The following is a 26,464-nucleotide window of genomic DNA, read 5'->3' as shown; positions in this document are numbered from 1 at the left end:
TCTGTCTCGACTCTCAATGGTGAAGACGTTCCCGGTCGTCAATCATGTGTTCGATACCTCCATTCTACCAGATTCCTCGTCGACTAGCTCTATGTTCCTGTCCTCGTACAACCGTGTTGTCTCTGCTGAAAAACAAGCTCTGCTCGACCATGCCGCTGCCCCTAGCCAAAACACCAAACGTGACATCGTGATGGCTCGTGTACTAGCTTTTCTCCATATCTCGCTGCACCGTATGCAACACGCCATGGGCTTACAGCCCCTCCAACACCTGGATAAAGAGATATCTTCCGCGTCAGGTGACCCCTTTCTCTATGATCTTGGAGAACAATATGTCACATTCCTTGGAGTGTGTGAGTTGCGTTGAGCTGCTGCTAGATTTATCTGACAGCGCTAGTTCGTACCTATAAACTGACGCCAGTTCCCTCCAAGTTCAGCTCTCGTGAACCGTTCGACGATATGCTGGAGGCGCAACCAACTATTTACGTGGATCCAGTGCGTAATTCTTCTTTTCGCAACGAGAGTAGGCCTGATGTTGTTTAGTGGCTCGCTCGAGATAATTTTCAGTGTATCATTTCCAATGGATTCGATCTTGATTCCTTGAAAACGTCTCCTGACCTCGTCGAGCTGATGAAGGAGAGCCATGGTTATCCTGTCTCTGTTCGAGGCTGTTGCATTTTCGACCATGCAAGGCTGTATGGTTTCGAACGCGATGACGGCAAGGTGCGAGATACTTAATAGTACCTTGGTACTTACTTAATCATTCAGCATATGGGTGGGACTTCTGCTCTGGCACTTTTACGGTCATTAGGGATGAAGGACATCGTTGATCGATTTTCTGTGACTGGCCTGCATCAGTTGGGTGTCCACAACCTTATCAATGTCGTCTCGATGCAGCCCAACGTTGCCGCACTCTTTCACACATTGAATCTGGTCCTTGAACCGGTGGCCGGTGAAGAGGTTGGCATTTTCTTCTGGGTGACTCTATGCTAATTTACGTCAGAATGCATATGACATAGTCTGTGCCGAACCCAATTTGCTACGTGGCCTCGCGCATGTGTTCGACCGAGTCACCTTCCAGAATCATGCTAAGGAAAACCTGTCCCTCCCCGATCCTCGACTCTTGGCTCTCCATGCCGTGTGTGCTCGTGTAGTGCATATGTCTGGAGCAGCGGATGTTTGGCCGCACCCTCGCGATGATGATGATGAAGATCTGTTGGTTTTGGAACCAGACGGTACCTCAATGGACATGCTCTATGCTAAACTTGCTCCTTTTGTAATCGTAGAGGCATAGCCTAACTACGTCTTATTTTAACTCCTATTCTTTTAATTTACAACAAAAAAATAATTGTGGTTTGGTGCCAGTGAACATCCCCGCCGACTTTCGAACATAGTATAGATCATCTTAACCAAGTAATGACTCCGACCTCAGCCCACCAAGTATCAGAAAAGCGCTTCGTCTATCTCGATTAATTCCCATCCAATCATGCGTTCTTTGCGGCACTGCACTCCCCCAAGCGTGAATATCGTCTTCTGTTTGCTCCTCAGCTGGCGTGGCGTCTGACTGCTCTTCACCGTCCCACAAAACATCCTCCCATTGTGAGTCGCTGATAGTCACCGCCACTGTCTTTGCGTCGGCCACCATGGGAAGAATAGATGTCAACAAGTTGGACAACATTTCCGACGACCCATCTTTGTTGGGGGACTGCAGCACAGGCAATGGCAAGTATTCAGCCTGCAGTCCATTAGTCGAAAGTTAGGATAATGGATGGGCATAGTAGTACTTCAAGAACCATACCCCGTATTGCTCCGCCGGGTAAGACTACATTGCCGACACGAACAATCCAGTCCGTTCCAATACCGTAAATGTGACCTTCGATTGAGAGTTGCTGGCTAGGCTGACCGCGTTGCGTGTTGACTGTTATGACTTCGTTATCGATGTGTCTTAGGGAAGGAAGAACACGATGCCTTCTCGAACGGGCTTCCAGCGAGCATTTAGTTGGGCTAAAAGTTGTTCAAGGCCTGAAGGCGGACGAAGGGTCTAAAGCAGGTTAATTGGCGGCTAAATTACGAGAAGTATACTTCACCAAGAAGGTATAACGATAGTGCTGGTGCCTTTGGAGAAAGAGGGCTTCTTGACCACTTTCGACCACATCTGCGCGGTTTGGGGCAGCAGGATCGTCAACAAGCACAAATACGTTTTGGTCCATAGTCAGAGTGAATATTGTACGGTCCGGATGACCAGGGAGCACTTGAGAAAGTGTAGACCGATATAACGAGATGGAGAGGTTCCATTGGCCCTTGAAAAATCTCAAGCAGGATCAGCGTCCATTAGTAGGACGCTACCTTGTACAGGGCATTGTGATTAAGCTGCAGGTTCTCTTGAACGAGTTTGAGTCCTTGAGGCGGCGCGTTTGTCCATCGAGCCAGTCCCGTGAATCCCATTTTGTTCAAGTTCAAGCTGCGTCGCTTACATCATCCAAGGAATTCACGATCACGGGATTTACTCCTTGTGTCGGCCCTGTTACACGCTGGTTCTCTTCTTCGTCTGTGTCATCGTCATCTTCGTTGTTTTCTTTGGATTCATCATCCTCGTCATAGTCAGAGTCGAGATTCCGAATCCGAGCCTGAGCCGGAGAGTGATTTTGTACATGTAGGTAAGGCGATTGGCCAAGGTTACGCAAATTCTAATCTCAGGTTAAAACCAGTTGGGATGGCTAAATTACTACAAACATATGATGCGCGCTTAGTGCTCAAGCCCGGTGCCCACGTCAAGGGGGCGCATCTTCCACCAGGACCTCCACCATACATGATTCAGCGATCAACAAAAGACAACCCCCCAACGCCGCCTCCCACGAAGATCTTGTGACTCAACGATTGGAATTGGACGTTTCCCGGAGTACTTTCCGCGCATGGTTCGGCCGTCATGAACTCATCCTACCATTTGTCGGCCAGTTGGGCCTATGGAAGGTTTCTTGATGTAGCGCACAGTCGTCTCTGCTGATGATATCACAGTTCCACCCGGGGTCGCCATTCAGTTCGCCGAGTGGAAAGACCCATCAGCTCCCCGCCTGCCGCTACTGCTCCCATTGTGGTGGTCAGGGCTTAAACCTTGCGAGTATTCGTCCTGGGAACGTCCAATCGTCACGTTCTGTAGGCATGTAAGTAAGTAATTGAAGAGAAAAAATGATTGCGTACAGTGGAGAGCCCGAGAGATCCCTTGAATGAGAATGGCTGGCACCAGGCCGTTTAAGGCGGAAGAGTGAGTCGGCTCTGTGAAACAATGACTTACTCCGCTCGCACTCCGCCTGATCCGTGAGTGCAACCAAGACATTGTCTCAATCGGTACCGTGAGTAATGGTGTGGCAACCCAATCAAGCACTTCATTTGGACGAGCATGGAGGTATGGTACATCTTGCCAGTCCCGACTTCTTCTAGGCAAGGCCCAGAGAGTACTCACAAGTACAAGTCAAGCAAATCACTCCACCGCTTTGCTAGAGTAAGCAACTTGTGGGACGCGTAGAATTAAATGTCGGACTCACAACAATTTGTGGCGTTTTCGTCTGTTCGCATGTGAGAACTTCGAACCAAGGTTGACAATGTGGTGCCAGTTTCTGACCAGTACTACGAATGTCGCCACGGGGAGCTGCTCTTCGCCAGAAATCTGGGCGTAGTAAGATCAGATGTTAATGCCAGACCTTTGAGAGCAAACGCAACTCCTCCGCCTTTGACACCACCAATACTTGTACATCCTAGACTCGACGAGTACCAAAGCCAGCAGCGTTTGTTAAAAATGACAGTGGACCTCTTCGATATAGTGAAACGAGACGGTGACGATCAATCTCACTTGAGACATTGGTGGGCCACGCGGAGTGAGCTGGCCGTCGAATTGAGGCGTCAGCAGTAGCATCACGGCGAAGGCCTGAGACTACTCTGACTGGTTGACCCCCGTCAGCTGTGATGAATCTGGCGTTTCTATCGTGGACAAGGTCGACGAAAGGCGTTTCGAACTGAAAGATCCATTGGTCTGGTCTCCGTCATAAATGAAGGAAGGCACTTGAAGCCATAAAAACATGCTGCTGAATCGCTGCAGGAGTCCGGGCTGATATTACCATCCGTTCAATATGGTTGAGCGGGGGAGTAGGCAAGAATTGAGTCCTTGAGGCGGCGCGTTTGTTCAGCCCATTTTGTCCCAGTTCAAGCGCGGTCGCTTACATCATCCAAGGAATTCACGATCACGAGATCTTTGGAGCTGTTCATCCAAGCATTATGGTACATAGATGGAAATATACTGAAAGAATAGTGATAAGCGACCTATAATCCCAAAGAGAAACTAGAGAGCATTTGATACAGTAAGAAATGTAAGCTACTTGTGTGAGGTATGAATAAAATAGGTGGGGGGGTATAGTTACTCCTTGTGCCGACTTATCTTCTCAACTCCGGCTCCCAGAGCTGTTACACGCTGGTTCTGTTCTTCGTCCGTGTCTTCTTCGTAATCGTCATCTTCGTCTTCGGTCGTTTTGTTTTCTTTGGATTCATCATCATCCTCGTCAGAGTCAGAGTCAGATTCCGAATCCGAGCCGGAACTTGGAGTTGGCGCAGCTTCTGGCCGGTTTTCTGCTGCTGTGACATGCACACCAGGCGATCCGATCCCATTGAGAGCATTGGAACTGCTCCTGTGATGGCCATGGCTGTGCGAATGCGAATGGTGATGGCCACGGAATCCAGCCGGCAGGGTGACTGCACGTAAATCATGTTCTCCCTCTAGTGTTGGCGTGCCAGCTAGTGAAGATGAATTGTGAGGGGCCATCGGAGTAGCGAGCGGCGTAGAAATGTCAGAGGCAGCTGGAGCAAGTGTGCTTCTTGGCTCTGTTGCTGTGGGTGTTGCAAGTCCATCTTCCTCCATTGAGCCGCTACTGCGCTCTCCTTCAGCATTGGAAACTTGATCTTTTTCTTGCGCCTGTTTTTCTTTTTCTTCTCGCTCCCTAGCCTCTCGTTCTCTCGCCTCTCTCCTTCGGCGCACCCAGCCCATTCCAGTTCCATCGTCATCATCTTCGTCGCCGTCGCCGACCACCCCCATGCCGACATATACCTCTCCTTTAGTTGAAGAGCCATTTGTTTTGGCTCCACCGGCTTGGACGCTCTTCCAAGCAGAACTGCCGACCCCATGACGCACTGAGCCCATCCCACCGTAACCCCACTCAACAAACTCGGGATCATCATCGCGTGCATTGCCGAATGGATTGTGAGTGCCTAAATCTCGTGAGTCGTAACAAACAGCAAAGGGGGACCGCAGACCGTCAGCATTGCGTGAGCCATACACTCGTCCATTCAACATGCGAGTTCCACGTTTCGTTCCCACAGAGTTTGAAAATGGATTCAGTGGTGGAGGAACACTACCCGTCCTGGGCTTCCTCTTGTCACCGCTTCCGATGCTGAATATCGAACGACTCCGCCCTGACCGCTTGGAGCTGGTACTAGTTTGGCTTTGTGTCCGTGCAAGGGGAGAGCCTATGATAGTAGCACTCGTACCAGACGACCAGCGCTGGAGAGATGGTACATCTGGCGTAGTATCAAGTGAAGGAGTAGGTGTGAGACTGTCGGTTGAGGACGCAGGGGTGTTGCCTTTCCGGAACGAGCGTAATAGGCTCTTGGGCCATGTGGAGGAGGGCTTGGAAAAAGATGAGGGTGGTACGGATGGTAGTGGAGTTGTTTTGGCTGCAGGGGAAGCAGCAGGTGAAGGTAGTGGAAGAGGGCTTCGCGGCAATTGAACTGTCGTTTGCTCGGGTGAGTCTGGAAGGGCTATTTCAGCGCCATCTAGAGCCGGTGATACTGTCCGACGAGGGTCTGGAAGTGGTGCAAACCGAATTTTGCGTCGATGTGGAGCTTCGTTCATTGTGGAAGTACTAGCAGAAGTATTTGTGGATGCAGTCGATGCACTTGAAGAAGAGTTGGATGATGTGCTACTCGTAGCAGAGGAAAGGCTGTTTGTTGATGGCCTGCTAGGCAGTAAAATGGAGGAAGGTGGAGAGAGGAGCGTCGCCGACATGACGGTCCTCTGGAAATCAAAAATTAGTTTTGTCACGCACGCGTCTCAGATTTCGACAACTCAGTAGTCGCGTCGGGGTGCGTGGAAGGGCTCAAAACTAGGGCATTGCAGACTTGTTCAACTTCAACCAAGTTAGCGGCTTGTTACAATCCTTGTTCTACCTTGAAGAAAAAGGTTAAACGGTCTACTTATTCTCAGTCGCCGCTTCACACTCACTCGTTTTCTAGGGACAGTATGCCCTCTCACCACAGACGCCGTCACCACCACCACCACAACAACCACCACCACCATGCGGAACCAGATAATGAACCCATACCGTCAAGAGAAGATGACGAACAATATCCACGCGAATACAGACATTCCTCCTCTAATTATCGTCGACATGACTCTTCCTTGCAGACAGAAAAGGGCTCCTACCCTGGACCCTCATCTTCGTCATCTAGAGGGCATCGTGACTCAAATTGGCGTCCTAAGGACTATGATGATGAGTATTATCGAGAGAGAAGGGAAGGATATGAGCTGGCAGGCACTCGCGAGCCAGCATCGTGGCCGGCGCCAACTTCGGAAAGAGAGTGGGGACGTTACGAGTCGGACTACCCCCCACATTATGGCGAGCAAGCCTCTTGGCCAGCCCATGATCACCGGAATGGTCACCAAGAGCGGTGGGACAATCGAGGAGGATATTACAAAAGACAGTCAGACCGTCCACCAGTTGTTGACGAGCGACGAGACTGGTCAAACCGCTCTTCCAGAGGCTCGGGCAATTATGACCCTTGGTCGCCTCCCCAAAAATCAATTTCAGACGAGCGGGCATGGGAACCAGCACCGGGTTGGCAGCCTTCAACTTCGAGCGACCACCAGCAGAATCATCGAGGCCAGAATCAATCTTTTCACCGCGAAGACACCACCAACCACAACCACTACAAGCAGTCCCCTACATCCCGGCGTGGAGGAAACACTCATAATAATCGATATACTAACAACAAACCTCAACGAGAATGGCAAGAGGAGTCAAGTCCCAACAAGTGAGTTTTCTGCCTTTTTCTTGCCGCCCAATTGATATTCTCTCCTAGTTGGTCTCGACGAGGGTACCAAGAGTCAGAACGAGCTCCACTACCCTCTCGTAAACATAACCGCTCCATGTCTCCCGTCCGGTCACCTTCCCGCTCGCCTGCAGAATCTTATTACTCTCGACGATCTTCCCGTGGTCGAACTCGATCGCCATCTCCAGCCCTGAAAAAGCAAAAACGAGAGCCAGTGCCGTCGTCGTATGATCATGAGAATATGGGCTGGGTACCAAATCAGAGGAAGGCAGCTCTTGCCAGAGAGTCATATCAGCGACAAAACGAATTTGCGCCTCCGCCAAGAATCCCATCCCCCACTTCAAGTCTCGGTACTAGGAGAAGCAGAAGCCGTAGCCCAAGGTCAGATGCGAAACGTTCTTATCGTCTACCTTCAAAGTCTGCAACGCCTTCCAATGCACCTTCATATGATGATTCAGCAGAACGTCGAGTGGATGAGCACTTGGAGGATAGGAATGGTGCGGAGCCTGTCAATGATGTAAGTCTACTCTAAACATTCACTTATTGCTCACCGCCAGCGACATAGACTATCTATCCATCTGAGCCGCCGCCAGGCTACGACAATGACGCTCAATCCATGCCTCCCCCAAGCATCATTCCCAATGCCATCAATCCCCTCCAATATTTACCCGAATTCTCAAGGACATCATTCTCCCAACCCATCTCATCGAACAGGAAGGGCGGATTCAAACCTATAGGACAGAACAGCTCTTCTCTCCGCAAATTTTTTCCTGGGGACGATGATGATTTGGACTTGTCGGCTCAACCAACTGTCACTGAGCAGACCGAAGTAATTCCGTCTGCTGGACCCCGCTCTCCAAATATGTCTCATTCGCGTGCCTCATCCATCGTCATGGATGAAGAGGAAAATCCGGACGCCCCTGTCCCGCCGTCGCAGCAGGCTGTTGCCGACACCAATGAGACGAGGACATCGACCCCATCAACTCGCCCAAGAGCAGAATTGTACGCCATTATGAATCATGTTGGCGAGGGCACCTTTGGCAAGGTCTACAAGGCTCAAAATACCATCACCCGTCTCTTCGTTGCTTTGAAGAGGATACGGATGGAGTCGGAAAAAGAGGGCTTCCCAGTCACCGCGATGAGGGAGATAAAGCTGTTGCAATCCCTGCGTCACGAAAACGTTGTCCGTCTATTTGAGATGATGGTTTCCAATGGTAAGTAAAAGCACGATGTTGTTCTCAATAATTCACCACTGCCACCAGGGTCGGTTTACATGGTATTCGAGTACATGGAACACGACCTTACTGGGGTTCTGTCACAAACCCAATTTAGCTTCACGGACGCCCACCTCAAGTCACTTTGCCGCCAAATGCTTGCGGGTCTTGCCTATCTGCACCACAAGGGCGTCATCCATCGTGACATCAAAGGCTCTAATATTCTCCTCAACAACCGAGGGGAACTTAAGTTGGCAGATTTTGGACTTGCGCGGTTCTACCAGAAGCGCCGACGGAGCGATTACACGAATCGAGTCATCACCTTGTGGTATCGTCCACCAGAATTGCTGTTAGGTGCAACTGTCTATGGTCCTGAAGTAGACATGTGGAGTGCTGGGTACTCATTTTAGTTTATCTTCTCGTCTTCACGCGGCTTATTCTTTGCAGGTGCATCATGCTGGAACTGTTCACGAAGAAGCCCGTCTTCCAAGGCAATGACGAAATCCATCAGCTTGACACGATTTACCGTGTTTTTGGCACACCGACTGTCGAGCGTTGGCCAGACATCGTCAATCTACCTTGGTACGAACTCGTTAAGCCACGTGAGGAGATTCCCAATCACTTCCGTGAAATGTTCCGCAAGTTAGTCATAGAAACGCCACACAGATAGATATTGACCATGCTTTTAGATGGATGTCTCCAGCCGCTCTAGATCTCGCAGAAAGACTGTTATTTTATGATCCTGCGACTAGGGCAACTGCGGTTCAAGCATTGGACGCGCCATATTTTACTCAAGAAGAGCCGCCAGCAATGGCCCCGACTGGGTATGTCCGTCCCATAGCATCAAGATCTGATAACATCTCGCTTAGATTGGCGACCCTTCTGCATGGCGAATGGCACGAACTAGAGACAAAAAAGGCGAAAAAGAAGAAGAAAGAATGACCACTTGTTCGCGCAGTCCCCCAGCAAAGCTCAATTGAGCTCATCCTCCTCGCCAACATCTGCATCGGAGGCTATATTGGCCACAGTCGAGCGTTGGCAAAAGGAATGAAGTATTGCTACAGACACAGTGATTCAATTGTATTTTATGCTTTCATCAATCAGCACGACAGCCATGGAGAGCAAGAGAAAGCAACCCTCTATGCATTTACCGAAACGAGACCTTTCTCAGAGAGGTGTTGGACAATCGACTCGACGTTTGCCGCTGTCAAACGTATCTGATTGTCCCATCGCTTTGTGAAGGGTGCGCCGGTATCTTCTGCCTCCTCTACATCACCCAAACCACCGGCTTTGCCTTGAGCATCGTCCTCCTCGCGACTGCTCTCAAACCAAATGAGCTTGTCGACCTGGTCAATCGAGCCACGCAGACGACCTTGTTCTATCATTTTCCGGGCCATAGTCTCTGCTGCCCCCGGCGTCAAGTCTAGCAAGGCGCCGAGTCCACGGAAAGTGATGTTGTTGTAGATTTTCGAGCTAGCAAGGAGGTTGTGCTCCATAACAGCACGGTCGAGCACGGTGGAAGGCCCTGTTCTTGTGCTGATCGCAGGCTCATTAGAGCTAGTTGGATCGTCATCCTGACCAGCAGATGCAAGGCGGTCGTTGGACGAAATAGCAATTTTGGCCAGTTGATGCGGTTTGAGCGTAGCCTCGAAAGACTTTACTTCTGTCGATCGGAGAATGTGGTCGAGGAACATTTTGGAAAGGACATTATATGTAGGGAGTTCCAATGTTCGCTCGTCACGGTAGAGGGAAGCCAATACACGAGATCGATTGGGACCAGCAGGCGCTAGGACAGCACAAGTGACAGCAGCAGAGCTGGATACAGTTCTTTCAGCTACAGCATTTGAACGAATCAACAGTCTTGACTCACAGCATGTGTTGTCGCTCTTCTTCATCGATCTCACCCACATAACTCAACTCATGATATCGCTGGCTGGCCTCGAGGAACTTGCGGCTATAGTCGCTTATCCGTGCCTGGCAGAGTTTGAATTGGAGTAAGGTTTCTTTGTCGTTGGTGGAGTGGACAAGCAATGCGGCGCGATTGTAATATGTTTCTGCTTGGACAGAATCCTCGTCCTCGAGAAGTAGTCGGACTATTCTGACGTATACGCGCAGTTTGTCTCCATCGGCCATTGAACTTGGAACAAATCAAAGACGCGTATGACGCGAAAATGGTAGACATACCGTTGGCCAGAGTCGAGAGATGTCCCCATGAGAACCCGTGCAGCTTCACTCCACTCTTCTTCCTTCTCCAAGATGTCTGCTAGCTGAAAGCGAAGGATGTTGACCTGGCGCCAATGAGCTTAAGGAGATCATGACAACGAAACGTGCCTGTTCTTCATAGCTGACAATGCGGGGTTGAACGATACTAAGTGTGTCTTCAACGATGCTCTTGTATAGGTCTTCGTCCTTTACTGCGCCGTCGCCGAGAACTTTCACAAGCTCAGAAAGCACTTGCCGCCCAACGACAAGCCCCACTGCATCTGTGTTGACTACTGTTTCGACCAGAGCATGAATATCTGAGGCAACAGAAGTGGATGGGCCGGCGAAGATCTCTTGTGATAGCGCGATAAACCCTGCAGCCTGCTCTTTCTGAGGCAGAGAGCTAATCGAGTTTAGTTTTGAAGCCATGATTCAATTGTCACGATGTAACACAGCCAAATCATAATTATCTGACGCGGTCAATCATCCTCTTACTTATTACCTTCATCCTTCTTCCCTTTCCACTTTCCTCCCCCCGCCGGTATTCGTTCATTCAACCGACGGAGAGCAGGTCTCTGTCATTTTCGTGCCGACTATGTCCCACCTCACCGCTTCGCCGTTTCACAAGCCATCACCATTCCAATTTCCCCAGCGGAACAACACAGTCGAAAGCAATTACAACCCCCAATTGCCCACTCCACCGTCAATGAGTGTAGCAGAGGGGCACACACAAGAGAAAGAGTACTTTGACACCCCGTCCGTGGCTCCTGAGGCTGCTGGAGGCCGTTTCCGTCGTGCGGCTTCGTCAATAGTCTACCATAGCAGCGGTCTCCGTGAATCAAGGGAACGGACTGTCCAACGCAGCTCTCGCTCATTTCTCGTTGTCCTGCCACCTTCGTCGCTTCCTCAGGATCATGCACATCTTGGACATACTCTATCGTCTGGCCCTCGCAACCGCCTGTCGCAGGGACTTTTGATGCCCTTATTCCCGACAGTAAGTGGTCTAGGGATAGCTAGTTTCCAATGACTGATTGGGAGCAGATGTACGGCCAGCTGTCGGCCATTGCACGCGAATATAATTTCCCAAGCACCACTGGTCTCTGTTTATATCTTCACATAAACGAGAATGGCATCACTGCGACTCCACGTATCTCAGACGACTCCTGGCAAATGATATGGAGCCATATATTCGACGGTCAAACGACGGGCACAGGTCACCTTCCGGTTTGCGGCAAAGTCGAGTTCGACATTGACCTTCACCTTGCTCGGTGGTATGGGGCATGGATGGCATCCTCTCATAGAGAACACGGAGTCGATGTCCCAATGTCTGTTACTCCATCGGCGGCGCCATCCGTCGTGCACTACCGGGAAGAAAGCAGGACCACTTTTGCTGACGGAGATGATGGGGACAATCACTCCATCATTCGGCCTGTTCGGCATGTCCCACGGAAACTCTCTCTCGTGGATCGTTTTGATGTGATGTCTGTTCGTTCGGTTCCTCGGTCCGTCGTAGCTCGAGCCCTCCCGGAAGGTCTGCATGGATCTCAAAACCTCTCGCCAATCTTTCAAGAGGAGGAACCTAAGACGGCCAAGTTTAACGACCTCGAGCACCGTGTCAACTCATGGCGAGCTAGTGCATCGATTCTCCCAGAAACAACAGGTCATATACTTCTGGCTAGCGTCATCTCTCCGCCGTTGGAAGAAAGTCCGATCACTACCAGCAATAAGACCGACGGAGAACATCCTGAACCGGCGGAGGAAGAAGAGTATCGAATTGAAGACTACTCTTTCTCGATTTCTTCTGCTGGGCCAGGTGATTATGACCCTCACTCTCCTCTGACGTGGTACTACGACCCTTCGGTTCATATGGCTAATCGAGCAGAGGGCTCAGTTTGCTTGACGCCAACGGAATGCACATCATTTGGTCCCTCTGAATACCCTTGGTCGCCGCGGCATTACGAATTTGACATGGATGGTTTGGTTTATACTCCCGATATCGGCCGTCGCATGTTAGAAGATGTTCCTCCTTCGCCTCTGACTACCACTAGCTGGGGCGCCCCATTGTCTTACCCTCCGACACCCGTCAGCGACTACCATGCCCCCTCTGTCCATCTCGCTTACCGAGGTGAATTCAGCCGACCTACAACCCCGATGACCGCAACTTCCTGGGGAGCTCCTGAATCTTTCCCTCCAAGCCCAACCACGCCCTTCTACGTCCGTACTCCCGACGCTGCTGAACGATCCTTTGACTTCTCTGCAATTGGTGATGCTCCTTGGTCCCTTGTCTGGCCTTATCACGACACAACCCGGCCTTGGAATCAAGTTTGGCCATATCGCTCTTCTGACTTGCATCAGAACTCCTCACCGGCGGCATCTACGGCGTGGAACATGGTCTGGCCATACCATGCAGTATCTGTTTCTGCGCCATGGGAAATGGTTTGGCCGTATCATCAGTCTCAGTCAACCCCTTCGCCAAGTGCAATTTCTGTCAGTTTACCGGCTGCGTATCCTGCTTTCGACCTTTGTAGGCCTTCGAAATTTCCTTCCTGACGTTTTTTGATGTCAATTTAGACCCTGCCACATATCCTCACAATTTGGATGAAATCTACCCTGCACTTGCGCAAGAAGTGTCGTCCTCGGATATTTCAACGCACATCAGCTCCTACCCGTCCTTGAATATCTGTATGCTCTCATCAATTCACCATTGACCCTTACTGAAATGTCTTCAGATCCGGCTGTTTACCCCAATTTCGAAATCTATCCTAGAATTTCTGCAGCTTGGGATGCTTCCACTTCTTCGGAGATCAACGTTAGACTGGCACCAGGTCCCTCAATCTACCCACAAAACCTCAGGGAAATTTATCCAATAATCGGTGCGGTTAAGGAACAAAGCCTTGGCCCCATCAATGTTCGGCTGACGCCGGGTCTCACTATCTATCCGGACAACCTGGACAACATTTACCCTGCAGTCAATAGTCTGGTCAATGTCAGACTAGCTCACGGACCCTCTGTCTACCCACAGAACCTGGACGAAATTTACCCGAGTCTGTCTCCATTGAGGCGGGTAACTGGCCTAATCGATATCGTCCTGCCTCCAAGCTATCCGGTCTTCAGCCTCTGTATGTCTTAGCACTAACACATCTGAATAATTCTCTGATTATGGACCAGACCGAGCGGTTTACCCTTGGAACCTGGACGTTATATATCCACCCGTAAAGCTCGAAGACTCGATAGAAATCACCACACGTCTCACTGCATATCCGTGCTTCAATATCTGTAAGCTCCTATCTAAGCATGTTCTCCATCTGATGACATCAGACCCGGCGGTATATCCTAATTTCGACATATATCCTGCAATTTCTGGTGCTTGGAAACACGACTCCGTCTCTTTGCGTGGTTCGATCACGGTCCGGCTGGCTGTTGGGGACGCCATTTACCCGCACAACCTGGTAGAGATTTATCCTTCAATAGTACCAGTGGCGCGTCCTACCGGTGGAATAACCACAAGGCTGGCAGCGCACTATCCGGTTTTCGACCTTTGTATGTCGAGTTTTATCATCAAGCCATTTAAGTGTGCTAACATAAGCAGATCCGGCTGTCTACCCTCATGTTGTCCCGTACCCCCCGACACAAGGAGAGATGGAGAAGCCTCTTTGGACGGTGGTGTACCCACATTTTGACCTTTACCCTGCCATCGGTCCCAAGAAAGCAGGTTCCATCGAGCTCTCGGTGCGGCAGTCAATGGCATATCCTTATCTTGATATCTGTGCGTTTCCTTTCCTGGTTGATGTTTGTTGTGACTAAGCATTTCGCAGATCCTGCTGTCTATCCATATGTCACGCCATACCCCTCTGCTTCTGGGGAAATGGCGGCACCTACCTATCAGGTTGATTATCCCGTCTTCAACTTGTACCCTGCTATCCGCAACTCTACGCCTGTGCATCGTCCAATTTCAATGTCGCTGTCTTACCTCTGCTTTGATCTCTGCAAGTCCTTTTTCCTCCTCTACGTCCTACTATTTGTTCATTCTCGTGACAGACCCTGCTGTCTATCCACACATTGTACCATATCCTCCCGTCGAACGCAAGGCATCGCATTTTGATCCCATCGTCATTCGTCAGTCTCGTTATCCCGTCTTCGACTTGTGTAGGTTTCTCAGCAGGGGTGATAAAATTTTCTGATAATTCTCCTGTAGACCCGGCGACTTATCCTCCCGTTCCCTACCCATCAGCGGAATGCGAGATGCAAGACGAGATTCAAGTCCGTCCAGAACCGCTGTACCCGTTCATTGCTCTATGTCTGTTGCTCTCCTGCTATTCTCCATTGGCCACTCACGTTTTCACGACAGATGACGCCGTCTACCCCTACTTGGACCTTTATCCAACGCTACTGACAATGCCTGACCCTCGGCCGCCAAGACAGAGCCGATTCACCCGCTCTGATCTTCACGCGTTGGTCAAGAATGGCCCTCGACGCAATATGTCCAGAACCCACCAAGAGCTGCACTTGCAGGTATTCGCCCAAGGCACCGAAGTTGTCACCCCCAGTGGTGGTGGTGCACAGCCCCGCGTGATGGAGCCCACCAAGAGCCATCTCGATCTCCACCACGAGGTGTTCCCCCTCGGGACAGTGGTCGTGTCTCCAAGCGGTGCCGCCCCGATCGAGCCGTCGCCATCACCCCGATCAATGACGCGCCTCCGCTCCGGTTCCGTGATCCGCAACAGCTTGCCGCCGTCGCCGCGGCCTGTGGGCGGGCGACCGATTTCGATGATGCGGGTAGCAGCAGCGCCCCCCGCCGCCCGCCCAGCCACTGCCCCCCGCCCCCACCAGGCGCGCAAAGGACTGTTGTGCGACCAGTCTCCACTATGGTACGGCCCGTGATTGACCGGACTTCCCCAACAAAGGCTCCGTCCTCTTTAAGCCGCTCAAGCTCGATGGCCCTCCCGAAATCCTCACCTCCACCCCCATCACTAGATAGGTCTGCATCGACCAATGGACCAGCACCGCGAAAGCGAGATAGCTTGGTTTTGCAGCGCGTTAGAGCGTTACAAATGCATGGTGAGGCTTTTCCTCTTTCTTGCCTTATTCCGCTGACAAACAATGTGTAGACGCCCCACCGATCACAGAGGAAGATGTACCTCGTCCACCGACAGTACGGAAGCTGACTTCATAATTGTAATTTTAATTATCAACCATGAGGTGGATCCCATGTATTTATCTGCTACACGTTACTACAAAACTGTCCTTGCTGTCTTATTACTAATCCGTTTTTTTGTTGGACGGAATTGATGCGCGAGGCTTTTCGCCCAACACATTACCGCCTCCAGGCATAAGCTGTTGCTCTTCATCATCCTCGTCTCTGTCATCATCACCATCATCATCGTCCTGATCTTGTTGCTCCTCCTCTTCACGCTCTAGCGCTTGTTGCTCTGCCCGCTGGGCTGCCGCCTCTAAACGGGCTGCTCGCCGTTCACGCTCAAGCGTATCGTTCAGTTGTTTCCGCTTCCGATCGTCTTCGAAAGCCAACCGAACCTATACCCAGTTGGAAAACCCAGCCAGCATTTAATTGGATCCCGCACCTTCTCTGCTGCTGCAGAAGCAACAGCCTTCTCGTTCTTCCTCGCCTGTAACTCACGCTCTTGTTTCTCCGTCTTGAGCGCCAACGTCTCCCGCAGCAGCTCGGCGCCTATTTTCAGTTGGTGCAGCTTCTTGGGATTGAACACGTAGACCGGCTGGTAGTCTTCGACGTGTGGAGAGAACCCTAGCTGGGGTCACGACTTAGATAGGACGATCGGCTGGCCGGAACACACCCACGCACCTCTCGAGCATACTCGACTGTCCCCCTAGCTTCTGTGTTAAAGATAGACTATCCAGAGAGTCACAGACGCACTTGGGGTCCATTAGATCGCGCTTTATAATTGAATTCGTCGGCTTGAACGAATGCCACTTCTTGTTCTCGGGCTCAGCAATGATGTTATCGCATAGCCTGAGCAAAAGCTGTGCTGCTTCAGTCCCAGACACACAGAGGAAACGGGCAGGCTACTTTCATCGACGTAACCGCTTGGGCATCAGGATTGCGGAGGATGCCTGGGTCTATCATTCGGCGCAGTTTCATTTTGAGTTCATAGTCTTGGCCGGTAAATTGCACTATATCTGGTGGGGAGGCTTGTTGTTGTTGTTGTTGTAGTCGCCGCTCTACTGCTCTTAGCATATCTTCGGAGGACATCGTGGTTCTGAGTCGACAAGGGTCACAGGGGTAACGACGGTCACGTAACAGCGTCCACAACTACAGACTCGATCAGCTCCTCCTCTGAGCTATCGGTATCGCTACTCCAGCCATCTTCTGGCGCTACATTAACTTCCTTCAACGCGCTCCCCTTGAACGACGAAAACGACCGCGCGCGTAAACGGGCAAGAAAACCGGATGGACTTGCCGGCTCGTACTTTTCACTCGATGCCCATCGTTTCCGATTCCGCAATAGGTCTGGGTGGCGACTATGCTCTCTGGGAGCCGAGGTGCCCGAACGTTTGTTTCGGTAGAAGGTACGCGACTTGTGGGTGAACGCGCTTTCTGCATCAGTGTCAACTGATAATGGGTGGTCTGACCCGCTCGGTGGTGGGGAAGTGAGCTCGGGAGTTAGGTCGGTTGGTTTGGATTTGGCAATTTGGCGTATATGTTGTCGCCCAAGGTATATTTGTTTTTCGATCCGCGCCCGGTTTGCGATCATGTGCAACTGTGGTGGTAGTGAGAATAGCTAAGAGTCGCGCATTCAACCCAACAACCTTGGGCCATGTTGCCAGCTGACCAACTCGCATCATTCTGTCCAGAAATTAAAAAACGGACACTGTGAAAGCAGCGGGACATACCTCTCCAATTCATGCTGGGATGGATCGCTCAATATTCTGAGCCAGTCATATAGTCTTGTTCGTGGCCAGATAGTAACGTGCCCATCGAATCGTTGAAGAAAGACCGAAGACCAATCTTGACCCAAAAGTTGAGGTAGCAGCCTTATAACCAGGTCAGTCGTTATTTCGCGATGCTGCGTGGGGTTACACACTCAAGATCACGGATCACTTTGAAATTCTGAAAATCCGTCTTAAGTCTCAGTTATTCCAAAATATCTTGACCGTACCTTGGTTAACTCGTGCTTTAACCACTGCTCTGCTGCCTGTCGCGGCGTTCAATCCAAATTCAACCGATTGTCGCTGTTCTTACGCTAAGAATGAAATTCCCTCGCCATCCTGTACAAGTAAGCAACCAATAGTGCCATTGAAGCTGGCCCAACCTTTGCCTTTCCGATGAGCAACCGGCCTTCCTGGAGATCCTCTTTGACACAGGTCAACTCGAGTTGAGAGTTTAAGATTAGACAGAACCTCGGGGCAAAGAACTGTGGATGAATGAGTTCACCTTTGGCGGCAGATTAGAAGGAAGGCTCACAAATAGATGAACATGTGGGTTGACTGGAAGGCTATCAGTCAAATCGTGATCAATTTCTCTGGTATACCTTGGGAAACCACAGGAAATGTGACATTGAAGTATGTGTGCAGAGCCTGTAGGGGAATATCCACTCTACAGCGACGGATTAGGGACGATATGATGCAATCAAACGAGAGACTTCACCGAAGTGATCCATCTTTGAACCTACTGCCCCAGTTATAAGGGACTGCGCTGCCATCTCGCAGCTTCTGCATCAGACAAAGGGACGGTAAAATGCCTGGTACCGCAGCCGAGGCCAAAAGCGCGCTCCAAATTAACGTGTCGGGCGAAGTCAAATAGTTGAGCAAACGAGTTGGGCTGCATGGAGGTGTAAAATGATGATGGTGATTGATTCGGGATGACATACGAGTGACGGTCGGCTGGGATAACCGAGATATTGAGAATTCTCCCCGTTCGCATATATGCCTCTTTGAAAGTCAAGGAGCCTCTAGTAAAGAAAGCGCACTGAGATGCATAAAAAGAGGGAAATTATGAGCCGGGATAACCCACACCTTCCTTGCCCAACTATACATTGTCTTGTCAGCAGAAACCAGAAAGGAACGAATCACACACAGAAGAGGATCAAATCTGGCGCCAGTCTTCCACAACCGTCTCCCCCAAACACTAAAGCTCTCTTCACAGGCCGTTATCTTATCAGCAAGCTGGGGAACCAGTAATTCTTTGAGCTCAGCATCTAACAAAAGACTTGAGTAGGATTAGGTTCTTGTTAAGCTTTATGCACCAAACCTGTTCGAGTACAGCACAAGGCGGCGATCAGGCCACCAGCACTGGTTCCTGTTATGACCCGAGGAAGCAGTCCGTTGTCTAGAAACGCTTTAACGACCCCGGTATGGTCTAGAAGCTTGGTTACAAATGCAAGTGCAGCATGAGACGAGACCCACAATATCCGAATGACGCTCCGCCCGACAAACAAAGAGCACTAATGCCCAAGTTTGTATTTGCAGCCTTGAAAAACCTTCTTTTCTCGTCTAGCGTGAGCTCTGAGGAGTTGCGAATGAGTTCGATGGCGCGTTCTTGCTCGTCAAAATACGCTGAACCTTGTCAGCTTACGACACAGTCATCTTAAAAGCACGGACCTTCGATAAGATCCTTTGTTCCGAAAAATGTCTGGAGACTTTGCCTTGAGAACTCACCAAACCCTTGATTCCCATTTGCCTACCTCGCTGTAAAGCCTGGTAGATGGTCAGCAATCATTGAAGAAGAACAAGTAAGTAATTGCAAGCAGACCTCGGAGATTCAACGGCAGCAAAATTAGACCGCAAACATGTGGCCAAAACCCCAAGACATCCTCGAACATCATTCTTCTAAGGCCAAATTGGAGCCGTTGACAATTTCGAAGGACAGAGACTACCTCCCGAAGAGTTTTGAGCGATTTATGCACACGACGGAGTAGTTTGTAGTCGTAGAAAGCATCTTCGTCGTCCTTCTTCCATTCATCCTGGTGATGAAGGTCGGGTCAGACAGGTTTCTGCTGTAAAGGAGGAAACTTACAAATTGCAAGTACTCATCCATGACGCCCTTGAACAGGATCAGTTATAGTCGCTAGAGCCAATAGTAGACAATACAGCGGCTTCTTTCCACTCCTACTCTAGTCAGAGCGCGAGTAAATTTCTAATAAAATTACCGGCGTACCTCGTATGTTGCTGCCCCACGTAATTTTTTGCGCAAAAGACCTTTTCGACCTCGCCCTGTTGAACCAGTCTTCAATGTCCACGTAGATCTAGTAGTTTGACCACGCACAAGCTGATACCCACTCCTTGACATTGACAAGTTGTCGCAAAAACACATACAGACCGAATTCTGCGGCAATGAAGAGAAAGATAAAGCCCTTGAGTACCCCTGTTCAGATACCATGAGCTTTTGACAGGTTACACACGAGCAATGGCCATCTACAAAATTAAAAGTCAGTTATGAGCGAACTGTCAACACTCGCTTCTGACCGAAAGATTATAAACGACCAATCGTGTTTCGCCGCCTTTCTGTGCTCCTTTCGTTTCCTTCTCTTGACTCTGAGATTCACTGGGGCAAAGTCGGAGAGTGCGGAGATTTTGCGAACGCGCCCTGCTTCAGGGTCCAGCAAAATGGGGCTATTAATATGGTCCTCTCCATCGTATTCGAGCGCTTCTTTGAATGCGTGAATATGGCTACACCGTTCGACCTTGAGTGAGTATATAGAGCAGTTGCAGGTTCAACTTGCGTTTCATCGACAAAGTCTTCTTCAAGTGGTGGTGGCATAGAAAAGTCAGCTGTGATGTCACTATCTGCAGGTCTTGTTTCCATCCACCACCACGATGCTCGCCATACTTGTGTTTGTCGTTACGCTCCTTACTCCCCTCGTTTCGGCAGCACCAATCCCAGTTCACGTATCTCCATCCACAGTTTCTCTCGTTGTCTTTGCCGGAATCATTTTTGTGGTCATGTGTCTCATCAGCTTGAAGCGCGTTTTTGTTCACCTGCGACGCGTCAACACGCAGCAAAATTCAGCAATTTCACTACCGCTCTCAGAATCTGCAGCTGGCTCCGACGATAGCTCGTCCACCATCAAAGAGAAGTCAGCGTATTTTGTAGGATTTTGGGGTTCCCCAACAGTGGAAGTTCAATGTGCATTGGAGAAGAAAGATTGGAAGCAGCCTCACCATTCATTTGCATACCAGATCCACACAGACTCGAATCATCGTCCGCGACCAGAGCATCCCTCTGTGCTTGATATCGCCCGTCGCTTCAAGACCTCGCCCAAGCGTCAACCTCCCAAGACACTCGTTGAATTCACACTACCGTCTTTCCCCGAAAACTCTCACTCTCCTATAACACCCCAACGACGGCGTTTCTCTCTTCCTGTCATGACTCGCAATCCAACGCACGATTCGCAACGACGGCGACATTCCAGTCTCAAGAGTCCCCGTTCTGTCAGCTTTGTTTCAAGCCTCGAAGACTCTCCCAGATATACTGAATCTTCTTCGTCGCTGACTCGGCTTGGCCGCTCATTGTCTCGACCACCATTTACGACACACGCTAGTTCCCCTACCGTTCGTAACATGCCAATCTCCCACCCTTTCGCCCTCCATCCAAAGAAATCGGTTCTTACGAGTCCACCTCTTCACGCCTTGCCAAAACTTTCACCTACGGTTCACCGCAATGAGCAAATTTCCCCCAATCTTTCTGCCTTTCCACCACCACCAACGATTATACCCAGTTCTAGACCCAAACTTCGAGCACGCACTCGACGTAGTCCTAACATTGGACCTCCAGGCCCTTCGCCTCTTCGCAGTATGATTCTCCCAGATGAGCCATCCGACAAGCAGATTATTCCAGACGCTCGCAATGGCTTGCCTACCGTCAATCTTGGCTTAGCTATGAGCATCCACTCGATGTACACACCTGCAGAGTCCCGTCAAAACCCGACTAGCAGCCCCGACCCATTGCTCGGAATACTGCGCGAATTGATTGATGAAACGAAAGAATGGGATTCCAGCAGCGTTTTTATGAGCCAGAGTTTTAAAAACCTCCTCCAACAGTCTACTCTTCCTGCTGATGGCGAAGTCAATTTGTCGACGTCAGAGAGTGACCACTCGATCCAGTCTGCAGAGATGGATCCAGCATTGCTTGGAATTGATTTCTTCGCGAGTGACAGGGTGTTGGAGGCACTAGAAGAGTGTCTCGAGGACAGGTAATGCCTCGTTTTTGCGCTTGGACACACCTGACTTGAAAGTATTACAGTGAGGATGACGTCGACGTGGGATTGGCGTGGTAGCTGTTTTTTTCTTTCTCCCTTTCGGGTTCTGTTTTCTGTTTTGGCGCAGTAAGTAACTGCTCATCGATGCGCTCATCAGTCTGGTCTTTGCTGATTTGTTGGTCACAGTCCTATGTTGTAGTCTATTTGCCAAGGCCCGGGACTGTAGATACCCACATTTGTATATTTGGCTCATAAAAATTTCATCAGCGTGAGGTACATGAGAGCTAACTACTGGGTATATGTCGTGAGCGTCATAAGCATTACTGAGTAGAATAAACAACGCCGACTGTACTTGGGCAAAAGATTAGGTAAACAAGTCGAAAAGAATCCAATGCAAACAAAAGACGAAAAAGAAGGAAAGCCAGCCACTCAAGTAAGACTGGGCCACTTCAACCGCAAACCCTCTAACCAGCGCATGTAGATGAGCTCTGAAATAGCAGACTTCTTCTGAGGTGCCTCATCTGATTTGGCGGATTCCAAGGTGGGCGGTAGACCCGAGACATCTTCCTGGACTTCGGTGACAACCAATCCTTTGGCGGTCATTTCGCTTTTCCGAATGATACGTTTGTGAGGGAAAAGACTCCGCGAAGTTTGGACATGCTGTCGAACGGCCGCGTTGCTGTCAGATAGCGTTAAATGATGTCAATGAGAAGAATAGAAATAACTTACTCGTTGATCCCAGAGAGAATGTCCAGAATAACATTGTAGGCCAGTTCAGGGTTGGCTTCCTTGAGTTCAGTGAAACCCCTTGAGATCATGCTCAGTGATTCAATTTCCCGCGCATCCATGTCGTCTCGGGTAGCCTGAGCAAGATTAATAACTATGAGAACGAGCAAAGCATGAAAACTGACGGATTGTAATATCGGGAGGACCACATCGTCAACCAAGCTTCTGCCTGCTTTGACGGCTTCACTGGTGGCTCTCCGATGTGACGTCGGTGAAGTAGGACCAGAACTGCCGCTTCCCTCTCGCCTCATGCTGCCCACATACTCAGAGGACAACCTCAATGAGCCAACCGTGTCAACTTTCTTGACCGGGCGGATGGTATCGACACCAGTGCCGAGATCGGCTTCCCTCATAACGGTACCGGCACCGTTCAGAGAGTTACGAGCGGCATACGATGAACGACGACTGTTCCGAACTGAACCTGAATAGGCGGGAGGGGCGCCGAGACCGAAGTTGTCTTGGGGGGGAGTTTGTGGGTTGTCAGAGTGGGTGTCTGCAGACGAATCATCTTCTAGTAATGCCGGGACATCTTTCTCGTTGGGAGGTCGTATGAGGACAGTTGAGTGTGCCGCCTGAAGCTGCATACCAATACCAGGAATGGCATCACTACCCTTTGTTGCTCCACCAGTGTCAATTGAGCCATGGAGTTCTTCATCCGAATCGTCTGCATCTTCGTCCAACTCCATCCCTGGAGGCATTTCCAGGTCTTTCGCCATACTCCGAAATGTTCCCATAGCCGAAACTGATTTGATGGTGTCAAAGTTCCAGTCGCTACGGATGGTGCCATTTGCCTCCCATGGTCGAATGGTGGGTTGGAAAGGCTGGTGACCACCCTTCTGTGGCGATCGCGCTCGATAGTCTTGGTAACGCTCAATTAACTCCGTCAAATACGAGGTTTTCCGAGCAGCGCGAATAAAGCGATGCTGAAGGAGCTCATTGGCAGTCGGGCGCTATGAATAAATTAGTCTTTTGTTTAGACAACAACCTCCAAATGAAACAACTGACGGCATGAGGGTCCTTTGTGAGACATTGGCTCACGAAGTCCTTGAACGCAGCAGAAAACGGTCCGTCAAGAACGGGCGGCTTTGCTTTCGGAATGAGGAAGAGCACACGCATTGGGTGGTACTCTGCAAGGGGTGGTTCACCCTTGGCCATCTCTATGGCCGTAATTCCCAGACTCCACATATCGGCTTTAGCGTCGTAACCAGCCTGTCGGATAACTTCAGGAGCCATCCAAAATGGAGTGCCCACAAAGGTGTGTCGCAATGTGCTCGTCAGCTGGGCAGCAACTCCGAAGTCCGCAAGTTTGACTTTGCCGGATGAAGAGAGCAGGATGTTGGCTGCCTTGATGTCGCGGTGGATAGTGCCTTCGGTGTGAAGGTAGTCCAGACCGAGAAGGAGTTCGCGACAAATGACGGCGATATGGGCTTCGGTAAATGTCCCAGCTTTGAGTAGGTCGAGACAAGAACCGCCGGCCAGATACTCCATGACAATCCAAAGCTTGTATGCCACAACGAATGACCCATAATAGCGCGTCACGTATTCTGAATCGCACTGGGCAAGACTAGCAATCTCTTGCTGGATTTCCGAGATGTCGTCGTCCGAATCCTCCAAATCTAGCCGGCAAGTAAGACAAAAAAGAGCCCAGAATGGAGTGTGAAGCACGCACCAATCTGCTTTATAGCCACGATTTGCTTCGTATCATTATGCATTGCCTTATAAACAGTCCCGAAACTTCCTGTGCCCAGTTTTTCGAGGAGAGTGTACTGGCTGGCGGGGTTGCTGCTGGGGATGGGGACTGGCTCCCGCGAGCGAGGGCTTGGCTCTGGAGAGGCCATCTGTTGCTTTGGGGTAATATCGTCAGAGCGCCGTCTAAGACGAGAGCCGGGGGCCATCTTGAGAGCAGAAGCCAAGCCCTGACCTCATCCGGCTGAATGATGGGGCCCCACGTGCAACCTCGAAACGAAAATTACTGCACTCACCATTGGTCGGCGTTAAGAAAAGACTAAGGAATCGAGGAGGATTGGGGTGTACAATTCGAACGCGTTGGAAGGAGTGGCGCCACCTGGGTGAACGGAGTCAATCGGTTTACAGCCCTTGGCACTGGCTTTAAACTGTGACGCTGGGTCCGACCCGCTTTGGTTGTATGGTACGATAAAGAGAGAGGAAGAGAGAGAGAGCCGCAAATGACAGTGGAGCTCCTGAGGGTACAGTGTCAACCTCCGTTGTTGCGTGTCACGTCCAAGCATAGTTCTCGTTGTCGTGCATAGCATACTACAAAACAGGAAAAAAACACATATGGACCGCCTATGCTTTGACCGCGTATTTCCGCAGAGGGAAGTTCTGGTCCTTCTTTCTCTGCTTCAAGGTCTTTAACGAGGCATCGTGCTAAATAGATAGAATAAGATTAAAGCGTCATTATTAAACCAACGATCTACTCACCTTGGACAAACGCCGCCGGATGGCTCGGGTTTTCTTCGCCCTGAGATCAAGAGGGAGGTAGTTCTTGTTCTTGTAGTACTCGCGCAGATTTTGGCGAGCCTTTTGGTTCATCACAGTCAAAACGCGGGCAATGGATTTCCGGACAGTGTTTCTGGTCCAAGTTAATTCCCAGACGACATCGATGAAAGGACGACGCACATTTTGGTAAGCTTGGATGCAGACCCGCCGGCGATTTTCTGCACACGCAAAGTGAGTAACTCGTTCTTGAGCTCGACGAGTTGCTTCGACAAGTCATTCTTCGACCTAGTTTTCCTCGTCAAAAGCGTTTTCAGATAGCCTTCAATCGACGCACTTGGATTGGAGTTCGTACGCCTTGACCTTGGCGGGCATCGTGGATTTTGGTCTTGAAGGATGGATGGATGGATGATCACGTGAATGGTCACATTCTAACTAGTTCACAAATTGATGCGCTACCAACTCCTCAAACTTGACTAAAGTCCCGCCAAATATATCCAAAGAGCTGCCCGATAAGTGTGCATCGAAATGATTGTCGACGACATACCTTCCATACGTTAGATCAACCTTTCCACCAGACAATCGTCGAACTATGTCGAGGTCCTCAATTGCTATCTTACTTTAGTCCAAACCGAGCGATTAGTCAGAGCGCCTCGCCTTTTGCGCCGCCTGCATAAGTGCAAGGTATTTGAACCCATTCACCCAGTCCTGCTCTTGTCAGACCTTAGAATTAACGGTTGGAAAAGTAGACTAACTTTGAACTAGCGCTTCGTCTATTCCCTGACACAGACCTTCAACGTCTGCTGCGTGGATCAAAAACTCGCTGAGATGCGTATGCGTATGACTTGGATGAAGTGCAAACTGGAACCGCGAACCTGCAATATTCAGCCAAGGTGTCCAAATTTTCTGTAAGGTGGATGAACAGTGCGCAAACCAAAATATTTGCAACAAACCTTTGGATACGATCATATCAGTAAGGTCTTGCCACTTATTCATAGCTACAATCCAGTCCTCTTCTCGCCTGCGACAGCTTTGTCTATCAGCCATTGCATGCTTCTCTGAACGAAAAGTACCTCACGTCCACGACCAATCTACCTTTGCCAATCAGAGAAGAGAGTTGTTTCAAACGATCCAATGAGAATTTGGCCCCCGGGAACAGATACGAGGTGACGATGACCTGGTGGAGAATTCATAGATCTGCCATTTACCAAACTTGACTTCGAACTTTGCTAGCACCAGCATCGAGCCAACTTTGCGCATTTTCCACCGTGATGCCCCCGCCGATTTGCAGTCCCCCTGTGAGAAAGCTATCGCGTCTGCTTTCAACGATGTAGACAAAGGGAATGACCTGGCCAGACAGCAAGTGCTTCGCGCGCTGCTTGGTCGTTTCCTGGACCCAGCTTGATGACATGACCACCCACTAAATTATGCTCTCTGTATAGTCGCGCAAAGTCAGCAGCAGATTGACTATCTTGTGCATTGGTCTCGGGTTGATTCCGCAAGAAGTCAGACAAGCCTTGAGACAAAATTAGTTCTGAGTGCATC

The 26,464-nt window shown here is 50.2% G+C and overlaps 10 protein-coding genes across 10 annotated transcripts; 3 read left to right on the top strand and 7 right to left on the bottom strand.

The window, feature by feature from the left end:
- Positions 1 to 16: 16 nt before the first annotated feature.
- MIND_00733700 (uncharacterized protein) lies at positions 17 to 1,291 on the top strand (the record flags this gene model as incomplete). Its single annotated transcript, XM_037364038.1, has 5 exons — positions 17 to 350; positions 395 to 492; positions 541 to 720; positions 766 to 957; positions 1,001 to 1,291. 5 exons carry the CDS (start codon positions 17 to 19, stop codon positions 1,289 to 1,291), a joined length of 1,095 nt encoding a protein of 364 aa, XP_037219682.1.
- A 111-nt stretch (positions 1,292 to 1,402) lies between these two features.
- On the bottom strand, positions 1,403 to 2,460 carry MIND_00733600 (Protein-serine/threonine kinase; the record flags this gene model as incomplete). The annotated part of the gene is made up of 5 exons (XM_037364037.1): positions 2,344 to 2,460; positions 2,085 to 2,297; positions 1,966 to 2,038; positions 1,782 to 1,915; positions 1,403 to 1,732 (listed from the first exon to the last, which is right to left on the bottom strand). Exons 1-5 carry the CDS (start codon positions 2,440 to 2,442, stop codon positions 1,403 to 1,405), a joined length of 849 nt encoding a protein of 282 aa, XP_037219681.1. The 5' UTR covers positions 2,443 to 2,460.
- A 1,945-nt stretch (positions 2,461 to 4,405) lies between these two features.
- MIND_00733500 (uncharacterized protein) lies at positions 4,406 to 5,893 on the bottom strand (the record flags this gene model as incomplete). Its single annotated transcript, XM_037364036.1, has 2 exons — positions 4,406 to 5,250; positions 5,296 to 5,893. 2 exons carry the CDS (start codon positions 5,891 to 5,893, stop codon positions 4,406 to 4,408), a joined length of 1,443 nt encoding a protein of 480 aa, XP_037219680.1.
- Positions 5,894 to 6,280: 387 nt separating this feature from the next.
- On the top strand, positions 6,281 to 9,245 carry MIND_00733400 (Pkinase-domain-containing protein; the record flags this gene model as incomplete). The annotated part of the gene is made up of 7 exons (XM_037364035.1): positions 6,281 to 7,071; positions 7,120 to 7,606; positions 7,655 to 8,303; positions 8,352 to 8,700; positions 8,751 to 8,945; positions 8,993 to 9,127; positions 9,173 to 9,245. The coding sequence occupies 7 exons, from the start codon at positions 6,281 to 6,283 to the stop codon at positions 9,243 to 9,245; spliced, it is 2,679 nt and encodes an 892-aa protein (XP_037219679.1).
- Positions 9,246 to 9,442: 197 nt separating this feature from the next.
- MIND_00733300 (Constitutive photomorophogenic 8) lies at positions 9,443 to 10,934 on the bottom strand (the record flags this gene model as incomplete). Its single annotated transcript, XM_037364034.1, has 4 exons — positions 9,443 to 10,118; positions 10,174 to 10,440; positions 10,488 to 10,591; positions 10,623 to 10,934. 4 exons carry the CDS (start codon positions 10,932 to 10,934, stop codon positions 9,443 to 9,445), a joined length of 1,359 nt encoding a protein of 452 aa, XP_037219678.1.
- A 166-nt stretch (positions 10,935 to 11,100) lies between these two features.
- MIND_00733200 (uncharacterized protein) lies at positions 11,101 to 15,678 on the top strand (the record flags this gene model as incomplete). Its single annotated transcript, XM_037364033.1, has 13 exons — positions 11,101 to 11,499; positions 11,547 to 13,029; positions 13,077 to 13,187; positions 13,235 to 13,624; positions 13,674 to 13,781; positions 13,824 to 14,045; positions 14,095 to 14,271; positions 14,321 to 14,449; positions 14,544 to 14,651; positions 14,701 to 14,802; positions 14,854 to 15,373; positions 15,427 to 15,563; positions 15,614 to 15,678. The coding sequence occupies 13 exons, from the start codon at positions 11,101 to 11,103 to the stop codon at positions 15,676 to 15,678; spliced, it is 3,951 nt and encodes a 1,316-aa protein (XP_037219677.1).
- An 86-nt stretch (positions 15,679 to 15,764) lies between these two features.
- On the bottom strand, positions 15,765 to 20,244 carry MIND_00733100 (Patatin-like phospholipase domain-containing protein; the record flags this gene model as incomplete). The annotated part of the gene is made up of 32 exons (XM_037364032.1): positions 20,201 to 20,244; positions 19,944 to 20,147; positions 19,880 to 19,892; positions 19,744 to 19,831; positions 19,636 to 19,691; positions 19,569 to 19,586; positions 19,495 to 19,521; positions 19,355 to 19,441; positions 19,231 to 19,307; positions 19,163 to 19,175; positions 19,080 to 19,110; positions 18,885 to 19,034; positions 18,730 to 18,837; positions 18,556 to 18,676; positions 18,495 to 18,507; positions 18,350 to 18,447; positions 18,127 to 18,300; positions 18,011 to 18,075; positions 17,944 to 17,966; positions 17,880 to 17,893; positions 17,792 to 17,832; positions 17,722 to 17,747; positions 17,639 to 17,674; positions 17,564 to 17,589; positions 17,373 to 17,513; positions 17,289 to 17,325; positions 16,800 to 17,239; positions 16,549 to 16,738; positions 16,396 to 16,502; positions 16,324 to 16,348; positions 16,085 to 16,270; positions 15,765 to 16,037 (listed from the first exon to the last, which is right to left on the bottom strand). The coding sequence occupies exons 1-32, from the start codon at positions 20,236 to 20,238 to the stop codon at positions 15,765 to 15,767; spliced, it is 2,946 nt and encodes a 981-aa protein (XP_037219676.1). The 5' UTR covers positions 20,239 to 20,244.
- A 1,861-nt stretch (positions 20,245 to 22,105) lies between these two features.
- Positions 22,106 to 24,357, bottom strand: MIND_00733000 (Ste20-like serine/threonine kinase; the record flags this gene model as incomplete). Its single annotated transcript, XM_037364031.1, has 5 exons — positions 22,106 to 22,355; positions 22,406 to 22,539; positions 22,588 to 23,412; positions 23,468 to 24,078; positions 24,132 to 24,357. 5 exons carry the CDS (start codon positions 24,355 to 24,357, stop codon positions 22,106 to 22,108), a joined length of 2,046 nt encoding a protein of 681 aa, XP_037219675.1.
- A 412-nt stretch (positions 24,358 to 24,769) lies between these two features.
- On the bottom strand, positions 24,770 to 25,294 carry MIND_00732900 (alcohol dehydrogenase; the record flags this gene model as incomplete). The annotated part of the gene is made up of 4 exons (XM_037364030.1): positions 24,770 to 24,850; positions 24,905 to 25,055; positions 25,103 to 25,207; positions 25,257 to 25,294. The coding sequence occupies 4 exons, from the start codon at positions 25,292 to 25,294 to the stop codon at positions 24,770 to 24,772; spliced, it is 375 nt and encodes a 124-aa protein (XP_037219674.1).
- Positions 25,295 to 25,354: 60 nt separating this feature from the next.
- MIND_00732800 (1-(5-phosphoribosyl)-5-[(5-phosphoribosylamino)methylideneamino] imidazole-4-carboxamide isomerase) lies at positions 25,355 to 26,463 on the bottom strand (the record flags this gene model as incomplete). The annotated part of the gene is made up of 6 exons (XM_037364029.1): positions 25,355 to 25,424; positions 25,467 to 25,530; positions 25,675 to 25,949; positions 25,993 to 26,096; positions 26,145 to 26,215; positions 26,268 to 26,463. The coding sequence occupies 6 exons, from the start codon at positions 26,461 to 26,463 to the stop codon at positions 25,355 to 25,357; spliced, it is 780 nt and encodes a 259-aa protein (XP_037219673.1).
- Position 26,464: the final 1 nt, after the last annotated feature.

The sequence above is a fragment of the Mycena indigotica genome, assembly GCF_014461135.1.
Source record: "Mycena indigotica strain 171206Taipei chromosome Unknown Mind.scaff0006, whole genome shotgun sequence".
NCBI lineage: Eukaryota > Fungi > Basidiomycota > Agaricomycetes > Agaricales > Mycenaceae > Mycena > Mycena indigotica.
This window is presented reverse-complemented; position numbering and strand designations above follow the sequence as displayed.